This window comes from Macaca mulatta, chromosome 2, assembly GCF_049350105.2.
Source record: "Macaca mulatta isolate MMU2019108-1 chromosome 2, T2T-MMU8v2.0, whole genome shotgun sequence".
In the NCBI taxonomy this organism is placed as follows: domain Eukaryota; kingdom Metazoa; phylum Chordata; class Mammalia; order Primates; family Cercopithecidae; genus Macaca; species Macaca mulatta.
The window spans coordinates 113775224-113793684 of NC_133407.1; the positions used below are offsets into that span (position 1 = coordinate 113775224).

Here is an 18461-nt window from a genome sequence, read left to right on the forward strand (position 1 = left end):
TAAATCATGACTGCTTTATTTGCTGGGCTGGTGCCTCTCAGCAGACTCAGGGGTCGTGCAGGGCTGGTTACCATAAACTCAGTAGGAGTGCAAGGGCTGTACCCCCAGAGCTAGACAGCCTGGGTTTGAATCTCAACTTCTCCCTTTTCGTGCTGTGCAACCTTGGGCAACGTGTTTACCCTCACTGTGACTCAGTTTCCTTATAGTCTCATTGTGAAGAATGAATAAGTCCACATAAAATGCTTAGCACGGCGATTGGCAAAGAGTAGGCACTCAGTGAATGTCTAAAGACTGGCTCAGTGTCTCTGGAGGAATTGTCTATGACCTTGCCAAGTGGATGCATATGGACATGAAATGAATGGTGTCTGCTGTAGTTCAAACTCCTTATGCCACTGTTCTAGTCTGTAAGTATGCATGTGCAGGGAATATGCCCGTGACAGTGGCTGAGTGTACTCTTCACTGTGACCATGACTTATATGACTGTGCCTGTATTTGAGGAAGCCCTGGCCAGACCCAGAGTGCATTAGGTTCTCAAGGTGCGCAACTCAATGTGTGGCCAATCACCACATGCTCTTCTGCTCACACCACGGTCCCTGCCAGCCAGGGTAGCATCGACATTTGAACTCCACGGCCATCTGTGCCTGATCTTCAAGTGAGAGGGCACCCCGCAGGCTCAGGGGTCCACCATCAGGCGTGAGCTGGATGGAGAAACTGGCAGGGTTAAGAATGAGGAGGGCTTTAGGGTGGCTGGGGCGGCGGACACAGCGGCCATGGCTGGAGCACAGGGCTTGACTGCAGAGAAGTGCCCCACTGGTCACATTCAGGATGAAGGGCCCCAGGGTAGTGTCCATATACTCCTTGATGGCCTGACATGATTCCTAGGTGGGAGGGGAGGAGAGCGTCAGGGACACCTTGGTCATGTATGGACCCTCCTAGGGCACTGAGACACTCACCTGCTGGTCAGCCAGGACTTTGCAGGTAGAAAGGGTAAGTCAGGGTCTACCCAGTCAGCTTAATGACCCCACCTCTTCCCCACCCCCACCCTCATGCCAGGCCTAAGCTCACCTTGGTTCTTGTATTTTCCCAGCTCACCCAGAGCACCACTCCAGCTGCCCCCTGGGCCGCACTCTCCCCCAGGCTGTGCTCCAGCTCATCCTGGGAAGGAGACAGCAGAGTTCTGTGGGGACTCCTTCCCACCCTGTGGCAGACTGCTGGAACATCATTGGATGGGGCAAATAATTCATGACCTTCACCTGGGGCTGCTCTGGCCACGGGACCAGAGGCAAACTGCTTCCTCCTCTAGCCTATGAATTCCAATAAATGTTGAATTGCCTGTGCCTGGCACAGAACTTGGCACAAAGTACGCACTCAATTGATGTGCCCATGCACCAGGCATGGTGGCTCATACCTGTAGTCCCAGCATTTTGGGAGGCTGAGGTGGGAGGATCACCTGAGGTCAGGAGTTCGAGACCAGCCTGGCCAACATGGTGAAACCCCATTTCTGCTAAAAATACAAAAATTAGCCAGGCATGTTGGTGGCATGACTGTAATCCCAGCTACCCGGGAGGCTGAGGCAGGAGAATCGCTTGAACCTGGGAGGTGGAGGTTGCAGAAGCTGAGATCTTGCCCCTGGTACTCCAGCCTGGGTGACAGAGCAAGACTCTGTCTCAAAAAAAAAAAAAAAAAAAAAAGAATGAATGGATGAAAATGTCCCAAGGTTGGGGGCCGGGCACGGTGGCTCATGCCTGTAATCCCAGCACTTTCGGAGGCTGAGGCGCGCGGATCATGAGGTCAGGAGATCGAGACCATCCTGGCTAATACAGTGAAACCCCGTCTCTACTAAAAATACAAAAAATTAGCCGGGTGTGGTGGCGGGCACCTGTAGTTTCAGCTACTCGGGAGGCTGAGGCAGGAGAATGGCGTGAACCCGGGAGGCAGAGCTTGCAATGAGCCGAGGTCATGCCACTGCACTCCAGCCAGGGCGACAGAGCGAGACTCTGTCTCAAAAAAAAAAAAAAAAAAGAAAAAAAGAAAATGTCCCAAGGCTAAAGTACCCCAAGGCTGGACCTAATATCTGACAAGGCAGGTTGACAAGGTGGGCAGGTTACAGAAGACTTACCAGGGGCAGAAAGTGGTTTGTCATGTCATAGAAGATCTGGACATAGGGCAGCACTGGCAGATTGGGGTCACCAGCAGCCACAGCCACACGGAATGCCTCAGCCACACGGTGCTGCACATACATCTGTGACTTCCCTGTGCCCTCCAGCACTGCGGGCATGTAGATGCTGGGGTAGAGGGCACGACTCTGGCCCCACAGCCACCCTAGCTGGTCATTTTGGGCACGGATGCCTGATGGGCACTGGCCGGTGTAGTTAGGGCTTAGAAAGTCATAGTTGTAGCAGTCAGGGAAGCCATAGAAGCCCCAGAGGCCGCGAGGACGCAGTGCCCGCCCCAGCTGGAGGGTGCCTGCCATCCAGGCCCGTGCAGCTCCCTGGAACTGGTCCTGGGCTACTGCCTCCACCTGAGTAACTGGCCAATCAGGGTGCTGCGCCTGTACCAGAGCCCGTGAGCGCTGCCGGTAAATGTCCTTGGTGTCCCAGTTGAAGGCCCAGCGTGGGCGCCATGCCTCCCAGTCGATGACTGCCAGCCCTGAGAAGTCAGGAGCAGGTATGGCAGCCAGGATGTCCTGGAATGTGCGGGCCAGGTGGGCAATCAGGCTGGCATTCTGGGGCAGACCACCAAACACAGGCTCCCCAGTGGGCGTGTAGTAGGGATAGGTGCCCAGCTGAGAGCTATAGAAAATTGTCATGTCAGGGCCACGGAAGGTCTGCCCTGGGTTGGCTACCACATCGAAGATACTGACATCCACGTCCACGCTGTGCCTCTCCAAGCACCACTGGGTGTTTGCATTCCAGACGGTGGCGAAGGGCCGGTTGGGTAGCAAGGGGCCCCTAGAGCCTTGGGCCATATCAAGTAAGGTCAGGAAGAGGGTGCAGATGGGAAGCAGGTGGGCTGCCATGGCACGGGAGTGGTCGAGGACAACCTGGCCAGGGGAGGCAGAGCTGAGAACAGGTTGCAAAGTCTCTCATCCCCCACTGCTCAGGGCTAGGGGGCTGAGCCCTTGCACATTAATCCACCGCTGCTCTGGTCTCTGTTAAACATTGACCTGCAGGGCTCCGGGAGGGCAGAGGAGACGCATGGAGGCGAGTATGGCCACTGGAGGGCACATCCGAGTTGCCTCTCTGACCAGGCCTCTGCCATCTCCCACAGGACTTGCTCTAGCCTAAGCTCGCCCACCCCTGCTTCCCCATGAGCCACTGAGGCCATGACATCTGTTCTGGGAAGAGTGGCTGACAGCCAGGCCCTCAGCCCCCAGGCTGACCCCACCAAGGGGAGGAGGACTTCCTGTCTCTTCCACCAGAAATCCTGGCAGCCATTGGAGGAAGATCCAATGGCCTCAGTGACCAAGGACAGGTCAACCCAGCCCTCCTGTACACCCGCCAGTCTGCCCGCTCGTCCCTGCTGACCTTGGGGCTGAAGGGCCTCATCCTCCAAATTTCCTGACCCCAGGATGGGGGCCTAAGCAGGGCCTGGCTAGATTCTACCCCAGCAGCACCAGTGACTCCTGGAGGAAGGAGCGGCTGCTGGAAATTCTGAGCTTTTGTAGGGGGTCACCCCGCCCAGGCCAGGGGCGGGCCAAGGGGCGGGCCTTGGATTGGGAAGCCAGGCCAGGCCAGGCATCAGGGCTACCTCTGTAATCCCCGGCAAAGGGATCTTGGTTGGGGGTGGGGCTGGGCCAGCAGTGGCCCCTCCCACGCTGTCAGCACTAGGGCAGGGCGTTGTGATGTTACCGGGGCTGGAGGGGGTGGGCGGGGGCAGACCCTGCTGGGCAGGCCTGTTTGTGACACTGGAGACTGGGTTCCTCCATGTCTTGTGCTCAGGGAGTGTTCTTACATCTGACATTGATGGGCCCTAGGCACTTTACCTTCATGGATCCTTTTGCCTCCTTAAAAAAAATATTTAAAAATATGGCCAGGCCTGCCGGGCGTGGTGGCTCACGCCTATAATCTGAGCACTTTGGGAGGCCGAGTTGGCGGATCACTCACGAGGTCAGGAGATTGAGACCATCCTGGCTAACATGGTGAAACCCCGCCTCTACTAAAAATACAAAAAATTAGCCGGGCGTGGTGGCAGGCGCCTGTAATCCCAGCTACTTGGGAGGCTGAAGCAGGGGAATCGCTTGAACCCGGGAGGCAGAGGTTGCAGTGAGCCAAGACCGTGCCACTGTGCTACTGTATTCCAGCCTGGGTGACAGAGAGCGACTCCGTCTAACAACAACAACAACAACATATATATCTATATCTATATATCTATATCTATATCTATATATATAGATATGGCTATAATCTTAGCACTTTGGGAGGCTGAGGTGGGAGAATTGCTTGAGCCCAGGAGTTCGAGACCAGCCTAGGCAACGTAGCAAGACCCCATCTCTACAAAAAAATTAAAAATTAGCTGGGCGTGGTGGTGTGTACCTGTAGTCCCAGCTACTTGGGACACTGAGGCAGGAGGATTGCTTGAGCCCAGGAGGTCATGTCTGGGTTACACTATTATATATTAATTATTAATATATTTATATTTATATTATTCTTCTGATTAAAAAAACATTTTTGTGGGCCCCTGAAATTACTGTGGCCCTAGGCCTTGGGTCTATTGTGCTTAGTGGATAAGTCATCCCTGTTGTAGGGACCTGTTTCTGAAAGGCACTATGTTCATGAAGTCAGGGCTGTGTCATCACCCTTTGTATATGTGCTGGGTCAGTGACTGTCTTTGTGAAGCCCTGTTTAGTGACCATCTGAGCCTCTGCACAAATTCCAGTGGCAAGTAGGTGTGAGTGTGGAACCCAGTGCCTGGGACTGGGTGTGTGTGAGCCCTGCTGTCTTGTGAGCATGAGACCCTGTGTTTGTGTGACCATGTGTATGAGCTGTCAGTGAGCACATGCTTGTTCATTCATTTGTGGTTTCACTTGTTCCATGTGTGAAAAGGAAATATCTTGGGCCCCTTCAAGCTGGGAACCGCTCAGAGCAAATCTGCCTTCCATTCTATTCAAGTCATCCTTTTGCTTACAGACATAGATGCATATTATGATTGCCTTCATTGCCTCTTTTGGAAAGACTTACCAGAAACTCCAAAGAATGCAACCATCTATCTCTCACCTGCCTGTGACCTGGAAGCCCCCAGTGGGTGGCCTTGCTTTGAGCTGTCTCCACCTCTCTAGAGAGAGCTTATGTACTTCTTTTTTGTTTTTCTGAGACATTGTCTCGCTCTGCAACCAGGCTGGAGTGCAGTGGCGTGATCTTGGCTCACTGCAACCTCTGCCTCCTCAGTTCAAGAGATTCTCCTGCCTCAGCCTCCAGAGTAGCTGGGACTACAGGTGCATGCCACCACATCCAGCTACTTTTTGTATTTCTTGTAGAGACAGGGTTTTACCATATTGGCCAACTGGCCTTGAACTCCTGACCTTGTGATCTGCCCGCCTCGGCCTCCCAAAGTGCTGGGATTACAGGCATGAGCCACAACACCTGGCTAATGTACTTCTTACGTATTGATAGATGTCTCATATGTCCCTAAAATGTATAAAACCAAGCCATGCCCGGACCACCTTGGGCACGTGTCATCAGGACTTCCTGAGGCTGTGTCTCGGATGCATCCTCAACCTCAGCAAAATAAACTTTCTAAATTAACTGAGAGCTGTCTCAAATTTTCTGGGTTCACATTTGGTAGCTATGGATGGATTCTGAGTGGAGATGTCCTTGACCTTTGACTAATTGCCTATCTATGCTAGGTACCAGCACGAGCTAACTTTATGGCTCAAACCAACAGGACGATTTGCTGAAGTCTGGGAGCACCCCCTCCAGAGAATCCTTGATCTCTCAAAATTTGGTTGAGATCTAAAGTTTATTTTGCTGTACAACTTTTTTTTTTTTTTTGGAGTTTTTCTTGCTCCCAAAAGGAAGGCAAGTTTTCCTGCTTCCATGATGACGGAAGGCAGGTAACTCCTTTATGGAGTTCAAGCTCACTTCCAACAGGGAAATTATTATTATTTTTTCCTACTTCTAGGATGGTAGAGAGCAGTCTACAGCCTGAGACCATCACTAGGTAAGAAACTGGATTGGGATTCTGCCTTGCAATTTCCTTTAAATGACTAAAGTTAGCATTTAACAGCCAGCTGGTGTTAATTTCTGCTTACACTTACAGCGCTCAGAAATCGTATACTTTGGCTGGGTGAGGTGGCTCACGCTTGTAATCCCAGCACTTTGTGGACGCCGAGGTGGGTGGATCATGAGGTCAGGAGATCGAGACCATTCTGGCTAACATGGTGAAACCCCGTCTCTATTTTAAAAAAAATACAAAAAATTGGCTGGGCGCAGTGGCTCACGCCTGTAATCCCAGCACTTTGGGAGGCCGAGGCGGGCGGATCACAAGGTCAGGAGATCAAGACCACGGTGAAACCCCGTCTCTACTAAAAATACAAAAAATGAGCCGGGCGCAGTGGCGGGCGCCTGTAGTCCCAGCTACTCGGGAGGCTGCGGCAGGAGAATGGCGTGAACCCAGGAGGCGGAGCTTGCAGTGAGCCAGGATCGGGCCACTGCACTCCAGCTTGGGCGACAGAGCAAGACTCCGTCTCAAAAAAAAAAAAAAAAATACAAAAAATTAGCTGGGTGTGGTGGCGGGCGCCTGTAGTCCCAGCTACTCGGGAGGCTGAGGCAGGAGAATGGCATAAATAAACCCGGGAGGCGGAGCTTGCAGTGAGTCGAGATGGCACCACTGCACTCCAGCCTGGGTGACAGAGTGAGACTCTGTCTAAAAAAAAAAAAAAAAAAAAGAAATCATATACTTTGTGTGATCATTGTTAATTTAGCAGCATTTTGTTCTAGCTGTAATATGGTAATAAGATTTTTTTTTTTTTTTTTTTTTTTTTTTTTTTTTTTTGAGACGGAGTCTCGCTCTGTCGCCCAGGCTGGAGTGCAGTGGCCGGATCTCAGCTCACTGCAAGCTCCGCCTCCCGGGTTCACGCCATTCTCCGGCCTCAGCCTCCCGAGTAGCTGGGACTACAGGCGCCCGCCACCTCCCCCGGCTAGGTTTTTTTTTTTTGTATTCTTAATAGAAACGGGGTTTCACCGTGTTAGCCAGGATGGTTTCGATCTCCTGACCTCGTGATCCGCCCGTCTCGGCCTCCCAAAGTGCTGGGATTACAGGCTTGAGCCACCGCGCCCGGCCGGTAATAAGATTTTTAAAAAGGCCAGGCACGGGGGCTCACGCCTGTAATCCCAGCACTTTGGGAGGCTGAGGTGGGTGGATCATGAGGTCAGGAGATCAAGACCATCTTGGCTAACACGGTGAAACCCCATCTCTACTAAAAATACAAAAATTAGCTGGGCGTGGTGGCAGGCACCTGTAGTCCCAGCTACTAGGGAGGCTGACGCAGGAGAATGGCGTGAACCTGGGAGGCGGAGCTTGCAGTGAGCCGAGATCACACCACTGTACTCCAGCCTGGGTGACAGAGCGAGACTGTCTCAAAAAAAAAGATTAAAAAAGGCCGGGCACGGTGGCTCAAGCCTCTAATCCCAGCACTTTGGGAGGCCGAGACGGGCGGATCACAAGGTCTAGGAGATTGAGACGATCCTGGCTAACACGGTGAAACCCCGTCTCTACTAAAAAATACAAAAAACTAGCTGGGCGAGTTGGCGGGTGCCTGTAGTCCCAGCTACTTGGGAGGCTGAGGCAGGAGAATGGCGTAAACCCGGGAGGCGGAGCTTGCAGTGAGCTGAGATCTGGCCACTGCACTCCAGCCTGGGTGACAGAGAGAGACTCCATCTCAAAAAAAAAAAAAAAAAAAAAAGATTAAAAAAATTTTTTTTTGGCTGGGAGCGGTGGCTCACACCAGTAATCCCAACACTACGGGAGGCCGAGGTGGGTGGGTCACCTGAAGTGGGGAGTTTGAGACCAACTTGGCCAACATGGTGAAACCTATCTCTACTAAAAATACAAAAATTAGCACGGCATGGTGGCAGGTGCCTGTAATCCCAGCTACTCAGGAGGCTGAGGCAGGAGAATTGCTTCAACCTGGGAGGCGGGGGTTGCAGTGAGCTGAGATCACGCTACTGCACTCCAGCCTTGGTGACAGAGCAAGACTCCATCTCAAAAACAACAACAACAACAACAAAAACACAAAAATTATCCAGGCATGGTGGCCCACACCTGTAATCCCAGCTATTCAGGAGGCTGAGGCAGATGAATCACTTAGAAGGCGAAGGTTGCAGTGAACTGAGATTGTGCTACTGCCCTCTAGCCTGGGTGACAGAGCAAGATTCTGCTAGAAAAAAAAATAAGCCGGGCGCAGTGGCTCACACCTATAATCCTAGCACTTTGGGAGACCAAGGCGGGAGGATCATTTGAGGTCAGGAGTTTGAAACTAACCTGGCCAACATGGCAAAACCCTGTCTCTCCTAAAAATACAAAAATTAGCCAGGCATGGTGGCGTGTGCCTGTAATCCCAGCTATTCAGGAGGCTGAGGCAGGAGAATAACTTGAACCTGGGAGGCAGAGGTTGCAGTGAGCTGAGATCATGCCACTGCACTCCAGCCTGGGTGACAGAGCGAGACTCGGTCTCAAAAAAATAAATAAATAAAACAATAAAACAAAATAAGTAAATAAGAAGGAGGGATGTTCAGAACAAATAGGAAAGTCCAACCATGTCATGAACAGTCACTGTAAGTCACAAAAAACCCAGAAACATTTTTTTTTGAGACAGAGTCTCGCTCTGTCACCCAGGCTGGAGTGCAGTGGCCAGATCTCGGCTCACTACAAGCTCCGCCTCCCAGGTTCACGCCATTCTCTTGCCTCAGCCTCCTGAGTAGCTGGGACTACAGGCACCTGCCACCACGCCTGGCTAATTTTTTTGTATTTTTAGTAGAGATGGGGTTTCACCATGTTAGCCAGGATGGTCTCGATCTCCTGACCTCGTGATCCACCTGCCTCGGCCTCCAGAAGTGCTGGGATTACAGGTGTGAGCCACCAAGCCGGGTCAAAAACCCAAAAACTTTTTTTTTTTTTTTGAGATGGAGTCTTGCTCTGTCGCCCAGGCTGGAGTGCAGTGACCGGATCTCAGCTCACTGCAAGCTCCGCCTCCCAGGTTTATGCCATTCTCCTGCCTCAGCCTCCCGAGTAGCTGGGACTATAGGCACCCGCCACCTCACCTGGCTAGTTTTTTGTATTTTTTAGTAGAGACGGTGTTTCACTGTGTTAGCCAGGATGGTCTTGATCTCCTGACCTTGTGATCCGCTTGTCTTGGCCTCCCAAAGTGCTGGGATTACAGGCTTGAGCCACTGCGCCCGGCCCCAAAAACTTTTATATAATCAAGTTGTCATATACTTTTTTTTTTCAGGGTAGAGTCTTGCTCTGTGGCCCAGGCTGGAGTGCTGTGGTGCAATCTTCACTCACTGCAACCTCTGCCTCCCGGGTTCAAGTGATTCTCCTGCCTCAGCCTCCCCAGTAGCTGGGATTACAGGCATGTGCCACCACACCTGGCTAATTTTTGTATTTTTAGTAGACATGGGGTTTCGCCATATTGGCTTGGCTGGTCTTGAACTCATGACCTCAGATGATCCTCCCACCTCAGCCTCCCAAAATGCTAGGATTACAGGCGTGAGCCACCATGTGAGGCCAAGTTGTCATATTATTATTAAGCTTTGGTTTGCTAAGGAAAAAAATACTGAGATAATTTTTTTTTTTTTTGAGATGGAGTCTTGCTCTGTCGCCCAGGCTGGAGTGCAGTGGCAGTGGTACGATCTCAGCTCACTGCAACCTCCGCCTCCTGGGTTCAAGTGATTCCTCTGCCTCAGCCTCCTGAATAGCTGGGATTATAGATGTCACCACCACACCCAGCTAATTTTTGTATTTTTAGTAGAGATGGGGTTTCACCATGTAGTTCAGGCTGGTCTGGAACTCCTGACCTTGTGATCCGCCCACCTTGGCCTGCCAAAATGCTGTGATTACAGGCATGAGCCACCATGCCTGTCCAAATTTTTTTTTTTTTTGAGATGGAGTTTTACTCTTGTTGCCCAGGCTGGAGTGCAATGGCACGATCTCGGCTCACTGCAACCTTCACCTCCCGGGTTCAAGCGATTCTCCTGCCTCAGCCTCCCTAGTAGCTGCGATTACAGGCATGTGCCACTGTGTCTGGCTAATTTTGTATTTTTAGTAGAGCCGGGGTCTCTCCATGTTGGGCAGGCTGGTCTTGAACTCCCGACCTCAGGTGATCTGCCCACCTTGGCCTTCCAAAGTGCTGGGATTACAGGCATGAGCCACTGCTCCTGGTCCAGATTAACAAGGTTTTCTTGAGGCATTAACAAACTCCTTAATAAAAGTTATAAAGATTTTAAAAGGCTTATGGGCCGGGCGCGGTGGCTCACGCCTGTAATCCCAGCACTTTGGGAGGCCGAGGCGGGCGGATCACAAGGTCAGGAGATCGAGACCACGGTGAAACCCCGTCTCTACTAAAAATACAAAAAATTAGCCGGGCGCGGTTGTGGGCGCCTGTAGTCCCAGCTACTCGGGAGGCTGAGGCAGGAGAATGGCGGGAACCCGGGAGGCGGAGCTTGCAGTGAGCCGAGATCGCGCCACTGCACTCCAGCCTGGGGCACAGAGCAAGACTCCATCTCAAAAAAAAAAAAAAAAAAAAAAAAAAAAAAAAAAAAAAAAAGGCTTATGGAAGTTATATTTTATAACCAAGATTAAATTTCATATTGTTTACAAAATTTTGAAAAACAAATTTAATTGGCTTTGTGCTGTTTTTACTAGGGTTTCTCATTTAGAAAATAAATCTCCTCTATCAGAGAATGAAGAGTTTTGCTTTTTTTGAAATCCTTGAGTTAACACTGTGGTTAAATAAATGACTTCACAATTACCTGTAATCCTACTTTGTAGTATCAAGGGTTTTAAACCTTTTATATTTGACAAACTTTCCAAAATCCAATTGTAAATTATGTCTTTTTCCAACCTAACTAATCCTTTAAGACATCAAGTTCCCTAAAGTCCAAAAAAAAGACATAATCTGGCTTATTTGGTATAAAAATTATACAGGAAGCATTGTCAAATATGAAATAGTGTTTGGTGCCGGACGTGGTGGCTCACGCCTGTAATGCCAGCACTTTGGGAGGCCGAGACAGGCAGATCACGAGGTCAGGAGATTGAGACCATCCTGGCTAACATGGTGAAACCCTATCTCTACTACAAATGCAAAAATTTAGCTGGGCGTGGTGGCGGGTGCCTGTAGTCCCAGCTACTCAGGAGGCTGAGGCAGGAGAATGGCGTGAACCTGGGAGGTGGAGCTTGCAGTGAGTGGAGATTGCGCCACTGCACTCCAGCCTGGGCAACAGAGCGAGACTCCGTCTCAAAAAAAAAAAAAAAAAAAAAGAAATAGTGTTTGGTTTTCTTTGAGCTGTATTTGTATAAATATGTTATTGGTATGTGTTCCAAAATTATGGGAAACTCTTGTAATTCTAACTTAGTGTACATTATCAATAATAATCATAATTATGTTAAAATTATTGTGTGCCATAGAGGTAGCAAATTTCCTCCTCAATTTTTTCTTTTGACTATGGCTGCCTTAAAACTTTTTTTTCATCCATCGACAACTGTTGTCTTGTTTTGGTCCTGTTTAGAAGGTGGCTTTGTAATCAGCTATAAAACTCCAAAAGGCGGCTGGGCGCGGTGGCTCAAGCCTGTAATCCCAGCACTTTGGGAGGCCGAGACGGGCGGATCACGAAGTCAGGAGATCGAGACCATCCTGGCTAACCCGGTGAAACCCCGTCTCTACTAAAAATACAAAAAACTAGCCGGGCGAGGTGGTGGGCGCCTGTAGTCCCAACTACTCGGGAGGCTGAGGCAGGAGAATGGCGTGAACCCGGGAGGCGGAGCTTGCAGTGAGCTAAGATCCGGCCACTGCACTCCAGCCTGGGCGGCAGAGCGAGACTCCATCTCAAAAAAAAAAAAAAAAAAAAAAAAAACTCCAAAAGGTGCTCTTAAATGCAGGTTTCTGATAACTTTGGAGACTGTGACATCAGAATACAGGAAAAACTTTCAGGACTCATGGAGAGCTAAAATGTTCATGAGTATCAAGCAGAACAGGAATTAACTGCATGGAATGAACCAATCTCTTTGACTTTTTGCTTAAAATGTTTGCTAATCCTGCCAGGCACAGTGGCTCATGCCTGTAATCCCAGCACTTTGGGAGGCCAAGGCGGGCGGATCATGAGGTCAGAGGATCGAGACCATCTGGCCAACATGGTAAAACCCATCTCTACTAAAAATACAAAAATTAGGCCAGGCGCGGTGGCTCACGCCTGTAATCCCAGCACTCAGAGAGGCCAAGGCGGGTGGATCACAAGGTCAGGAGATCAAGACCATCCTGGCTAACACAGTAAAACCCCATCTCTACTAAAAAATACAAAAAAATTAGCCGGGCATAGTGGCAGGCGCCTGTAGTCCCACCTACTCCGGAGGCTGAGGCAGGAGAATGGCATGGCGTGTACCCGGGTGGCGGAGCTTACAGTGAGCAGATATTGCACTACTGCACTCCAGCACTCTAGCCTGGGTGACAGAGCGAGACTCCGTCTCAAAAAAAAAAAAAAAGAAAAAATACAAAAATTAGCTGGGTGTAGTGGCGCATGCCTGTAATCCCAGCTACTCGGGAGGCTGAGGCATGAGAATTACTTGAACCCAGGAGGTGGAAATTGCAGTGAGCCGAGATCACGCCACTTTACTCCAGCCTGGCAACAGAGCATGACTCCGTCTCAAAAAACAAAACAAAACAGGTCAGGCACGATGGCTCACGCCTGTAATCCCAGCACTTTGGGAGGCTGAGGTGGGCAGATCACCTGAGGATGCGAGTTTAAGACCAGCCTGACCAACATGGAGAAACCCCGTGTCTACTGAAAATGCAAAAATATTACCCAGGCGTGGTGGCATATGCCTGTAATCCCAGCTACTCAGGAGGTTGAGGCAGGAGAATCACTTGAACCCAGGAGGCAGAGATTGCAGTGAACCAAGATTGTGCCATTGCATTCCAGCCTGGGCAACAAGAGCAAAACTCTGTCTCAAAAAACAAAAAACACTTTTCTGTTGAGCTATTGACAGCATTTTAAATTTTTTTTATTTTTTTGAGATGGAGTCTCGGTCTGTCGCCCAGGGTGGAGTGCAGTGGCACGATCTTGGCTCACTGCAAGCTCTGCCTCCTGAGTTCACGCCATTCTTCTGCCTCAGCCTCCTGAGTAGCTGGGACTACAGGCGACCGCCACCACACCCGGCTAATTTTTTTGTATTTTTAGTAGAGATGGGGATTCATCATGGTCTTGATCTCCTGACCTCATGATCCACCCGCCTCGGCCTCACACAGTGCTGGGATTACAGGTGTGAGTCACTGCGCCTGGCCAATTTTTAAATTTTTATTTTATTTTATTTATTTATGGGTTTTTTTTGAGATGGAGTCTTGCTGTGTTGTCCAGGCTGGAGTGCAGTGGCATGATCTCAGCTCACTGCAAGATCTGCCTCCTGGGTTCATGCCATTCTTCTGCCTGAGTCTCCCGAGTAGCTGGGACTACAGGTGTCTGCCACCAAGCCTGGCTAATTTTTTGTACTTTTAGTAGAGGGGTTTCACTCTGTTAGCCAGGATCGTCTCAATCTCCTGACCTCATGATCTGCCCACCTTGACCTCCCAAAGTGCTGGGATTACAGGTGTGAGCCACCGCCCCCAGCCTATTTTATTTATTTATTTATTTATTTATTTGAGATGGAGTCTTGCACTGTAGCCCAGGCTGGAGTGCAGTGGCACAATCTCGGCTCACTGCAAGCTCCGCCTCCCGGGTTCACACCATTCTCCTGCCTCAGCCTCCCGTGTAGCTGGGACTACAGGCCCCCACCACTATGCCCGGCTAATTTTTTTTGTATTTTTAGTAGAGACGGGGTTTCACCGTGTAAGCCAGGATGGTCTCGATCTCCTGACCTTGTGATCCGACCTTGTGATCTGCCTGCCTCGGCCTCCCAAAGTGTGGGGATTACAGGCATGAGCCACCGCGCCTGGCCTAATTTTGTTTTAGACGAAGTCTCACTCTGTTGCTCAGGCTGGAGTGCAATGGCACGATCTCGGCTCACTGCAACCTCTGGCTCCCGGGTTCAAGCGATTCTCCTGCCCCAGCCTCCCGAGTAGCTGGGATTACAGGTGCACGCTACTACACCTAGCTAATTTTTAAATTTTTAGTAGAGACAGCGTTTCAGCATGTTGTTCAGGATGTTCTCGAACTCCTGACCTCGTGATCTGCCCGCCTCAGCATCCCAAAGTGCTGGGATTACAGGCGTGAGCCACCGTGCCCGGCCGACAGCTTTTTTTTTTTTTTTTTTTTTTTTGAGACGGAGTCTCGCTCTGTTGCCCAGGCTGGAGTGCAGTGGCCGGATCTCAGCTCACAGCAAGCTCCGCCTCCCCGGTTTACACCATTCTCCTGCCTCAGCCTCCCGAGTAGCTGGGACTACAGGCGCCCGCCACCTCGCCCGGCTAGTTTTTTGTATTTTTTAGTAGAGACGGGGTTTCACCGTATTAGCCAGGATGGTCTCGATTTCCTGACCTCGTGATCCGCCCGTCTCGGCCTCCCAAAGTGCTGGGATTACAGGCTTGAGCCACCGTGCCCGGCCGACAGCTTTTAACAATTTAGTATACTCCTATGAACAAAATTTGGAGCATATTTGTTTCTCTACCTGACTTCTCCAGAATTTGGAAACTATGTGTGAGTATTCTTAACTTATGGCAATACAGTTATTTGCATAACTGCAATAAGAATCTGTTTTCACCTGGCATGGTGGCTTACTCCTGTAATCCCAGCACTTTCGGAGGCCAAGGTGGGTGAATCACCTCAGGTTGGTAGTTCGAGACCAGCCTGGCCAACATGGCAAAACCCCATCTCTACTAAAAACACAAAAATTAGCTGGGCATGGTGGCACATGCCTGTAATCCCAGCTACTCGGAAGGCTGAGGCAGGAGAATTGCTTGAACCTGGGAAACGGAGGTTGCAGTAAGCCGAGATCGCACCATTGCACTCCAGCCTGGGCAACAAAGCAAGATTCCACCTCAAAAAAAAAAAAAAAAAAAAAGAATCTGTTTTCATTTGTAACAGGACACAGTTGGAGGAATCCGTTATTTGACCAAGACTTTGACTGGAATGGTGTGCTTTCATTTAAGGAATCAAACTTAACTTACGGAGCCAATAAAGCCCTTGGGAAAATTGGCCTCCTATTTTGTGTACACAGTCCCTGTACAGGGTTTCTTACCTCTAGTAAGTAAAGAATGTCACTTTCTGGGGCCAGGAGCTGTGGCTCATGCTTGTAATCCCAGCACTTTGGGAGGCCAAAGTGGGCAGATCACCTGAGGTCAGGAGTTCAAGACTAGCCTGGCCAACATGGTGAAACCCCATCTCTACTAAAAATACAAAATTATCTGGGCGTCGTGGTGGGTGCCTGTAATCTCAGGTACTCGGGAGGCTGAGGCAGTAGAATAGCTTGAACCCAGGAGGCGGAGGTTGCAGTGAGCCGAGATTGCACCACTGCACTCCAGCCTGGGCAACAAGAGCGAATCTCCATCTAAAAAAAAAAAGAAAAAAAAAAGGATGTCACTTTCTGACAGGCGCAGAGGCCCCAGGTTTATCTGTTTACGTTGCAACTTGAAAGGACAGGAAATTCCACCCAACTCATGGGTATTTGATGGCACAAATCCATGGCTGGGCAGGGCTTTAAAAAGTCTTATCTGAGATTCCTCTTATGGAACAAAATAAATTATTCTTGCTGCACTGTATACAAATATTTAGGCCAAGTATAATAAGCAAACAAGTCATATCATGATTTGTCTTTAGTAAAATGGGAAATTGGAGAGAATAAAATTATGTTTCAAAACAAATGTACACCTGTTGTTAGATTCTAGTCTTAACTGTTTTTTTTTTTTTGTTTCCAATTTTTATGATTTTCTACAGTTTGGACTGAATTTTTCTTGGCTACAAGTCTTCAAAATAAAGTTTTCAATTTTTTTCTTTCTTTTTCTTTTTTTCATTTTCCTAATTTGGAGTCACTGAAAACTAAGCTGTGGTTTCTTTCTTTTTTTTTTTTTGAGGTGGAGTCTCCCTTTGTCACCCAGGCTGGAGTGCAGTGGCGCAATCTCAGCTCACTGCAACCTACGCCTCCTAGGTTCAAGCGATTCTCCTGCCTCAGCCTCCAAAGTAGCTGGGACTACAGGCGCTTGCTACCATGCCTAGCTAATTTTTGTATTTTTAGTAGAGATGGGTTTCACCATATTGACCAGGCTGGTCTCGAACTCTTGACCTTGTGATCTGGCCGCCTCAGCCTCCCAAAGTGCTGGGAGTACAGGCGTAAGCCACGGCAGCCGGCCCTAGCTGTGGTTTCTTAAAAGCGTGTGAACTAAAGCCAGACAACTTACACTTCAGAAGAAAGTAACAGTAACCTGTTTACATACATAAGCCACTTTCATACCTGCCTACCAATGTATGGACTTCAGAGTAACGTGGCCTATATTTTTCCAGGATTTTTTTTTGGAGACAGAGTTTCACTCTTGTTGCCCAGGGTGGAGTGCAATGGCAGGATCTCAGCTCGCTGCAACCTCCACCTCCTGGGTTCAAGTGATTCTCCTGTCTCAGCCTCCCGAGTAGCTGGGATTACAGGCATGAGCCACTATGCCCAGCTAGTTTTTTGTATTTTCAGTACAGATAGAGTTTCTCCATGTTGGTCATGCTGTTCTCGAACTGCTGACTGCAGGTGATCTGCCCGCCTTGGCCTCCCAAATTGCTGGGATTACAAGCATGAACCACCCCGCCAGGCCTTGGATTGTTCTTTTGCTGTTTTTTTTTCTCCCTTCCTCCTCCCTATTTTTCTCTTCACTGCATGAGACTTTACAACCTGCTAAAAATGAGTTTTCAGGACCTACCTATCTAGCAATGAGAGATCAGATGAAACCTGAGACCAGATACTCATTTTCTTGCAAAATGCTTTCTCCAAAAGATTTTTAAAAAGAAAATGGGGTAAATGTGAAAGGAAAGTATCCTGGGCCTCTTCAAGCTAGGAACTGCTCAGGGCAAATCTGCCTCCCATTCTATTAAGGTCATCCTTTTGCTCACAGAGATGGATGCATAATCTGATTGCCTCCTTTGGAAAGACTTACCAGAAACTCAAAAGAATGCAACCATCTGTCTCTCACCTATCTGTGACCTGGAAGCCCCCAGTGCTTTGAGCCTGGGAGCCTTGATTTGAGCAGTCTCCCCCTTTCTTTCTGGAACTAATGTGCTTCTTACATAATGATTAATGTCTCATGTCTCCCTAAAATGTATAAAGCCAAGATGTGCCCCAACTGCCCTGGGCACTTGTCGTCAGTCCTTCCTGAGGCTGTGTCACCGGCAAGTCCTCAACCTCGGCAAAATAAACTTTCTAAGTTAACTGAGACCTTTCTCAGATTTTGTGGGTTCACAGCTGATTCAGAAGCTGGTTATTGACACCTGCTACGTGCTTGGGCCCAGACTTGCCTGCCAGAGTGGGGTGAAGGAAACACCATGTCCCTGCCCAAGTGAAAGTGCTGCCTGGATCTGAGTCAAGTCTGAGACTGAGCCACTGCAGCCAGGCCACCCCTGGCACGGTGGCCACTGAAGCAGTGAAACTCACAGTTAACTACCATCTGGGCTTGGTCCTCCAGGCTGCCTGGGATAGAAAAGCTGACAGGGCTGAGGGAAAGAAGGGCCCAGGGTGCTGGGGACAGCATGAGACTTGTACACAGGATCAAGCCCCAGAAGTGGTGGCTGCTGATCCTGTTCAGGAAGCAGGGTCCCAGAGTGATGACCATGTAGGACCAGAGAGCCTGGCACAACTCTTGAGGGCTGAGGGAACAGAACATCAAGGCAGCCCCCGGCCCCTCTCCTCGAGGATTCATGCCACCTCCTGGTGCCCCCCAGAAACCTAGTGCTGCAGTTGGCACGATCCAGGCAACCATCAGGCCAGCATTCTCCAGCTGGCCTCAGTCCAAGGGAGAAGCTCTAATGGTGGAACCACAGGAAGAAGCCGAGGGTGCCTGAAACCCTCTTCCACCCCAGGGCCCTGCCCACAGGCCTGCTCCTACTGGGCTGGTCCAGTAGGATTGGTTCAAGTGGTGTGTGTGCGTGCATGTGTCTGGGGCCCATCAGCTTGATGGTCCAGTCCGGCCTGCTGTCTCTGGCTGTGCAACACTTCAGACCTCTGAGCCGCATCACTCCCCATTACTTTACTCCTACACACTCCCTGTCTTCCCCACAGGACAGTGCTGGCTCTCCCTGAGTTGCACTTTCCCTAGGACTGTCTTTTAGGTCCTCTGGGGGAAGAAA

The 18461-nt window shown here is 49.9% G+C and overlaps 2 protein-coding genes and 1 long non-coding RNA gene across 13 annotated transcripts in view; 1 reads left to right on the plus strand and 2 right to left on the minus strand.

Annotated features, from left to right (window-relative positions):
• On the minus strand, positions 1–15690 carry HYAL1 (hyaluronidase 1). Of its 9 annotated transcripts, none has more exons than XM_077992902.1 (5): positions 15382–15690; positions 6257–6393; positions 2120–3043; positions 1066–1155; positions 1–878 (listed from the first exon to the last, which is right to left on the minus strand). In XM_077992902.1, exons 3-5 carry the CDS (start codon positions 3017–3019, stop codon positions 561–563), a joined length of 1308 nt encoding a protein of 435 aa, XP_077849028.1. In that variant the 5' UTR covers positions 3020–3043; positions 6257–6393; positions 15382–15690; the 3' UTR covers positions 1–560. The 9 variants fall into 9 exon arrangements, with proteins under 9 accessions (XP_077849028.1, XP_077849030.1, XP_077849029.1 ...); XM_077992904.1 differs by lacking the exon at positions 6257–6393 and adding an exon at positions 3852–4006 and having other exon boundaries at positions 15382–15500; XM_077992903.1 differs by lacking the exon at positions 15382–15690 and adding an exon at positions 9752–9896 and having other exon boundaries at positions 6257–6455.
• The window catches only part of HYAL2 (hyaluronidase 2), a 19592-nt gene continuing 7387 nt past the window's right edge, over positions 6257–18461 (minus strand). Inside the window, exons 5-6 of one of the 3 annotated variants that reach the window (XR_013413371.1) lie at positions 14922–15690; positions 6257–6441 (exon numbers count right to left, since the gene is read on the minus strand). Coding sequence is in view for 1 of the 3 variants with exons in the window: in XM_077990381.1 (XP_077846507.1) it covers positions 14564–14568; positions 15610–15690 (86 nt within the window). In the remaining 2 variants the exon portion in view is untranslated. Of the gene's footprint in view, positions 6442–14441; positions 14569–14921; positions 15691–18461 lie in introns of those variants that run through there. The other 2 variants (XM_077990381.1, XR_013413370.1) reach the window with 2 other exon arrangements.
• LOC144339213 (uncharacterized) lies at positions 16190–17650 on the plus strand. Its single transcript, XR_013413978.1, has 2 exons — positions 16190–16373; positions 16819–17650. It is a non-coding gene; the product is annotated as an uncharacterized LOC144339213 (long non-coding RNA).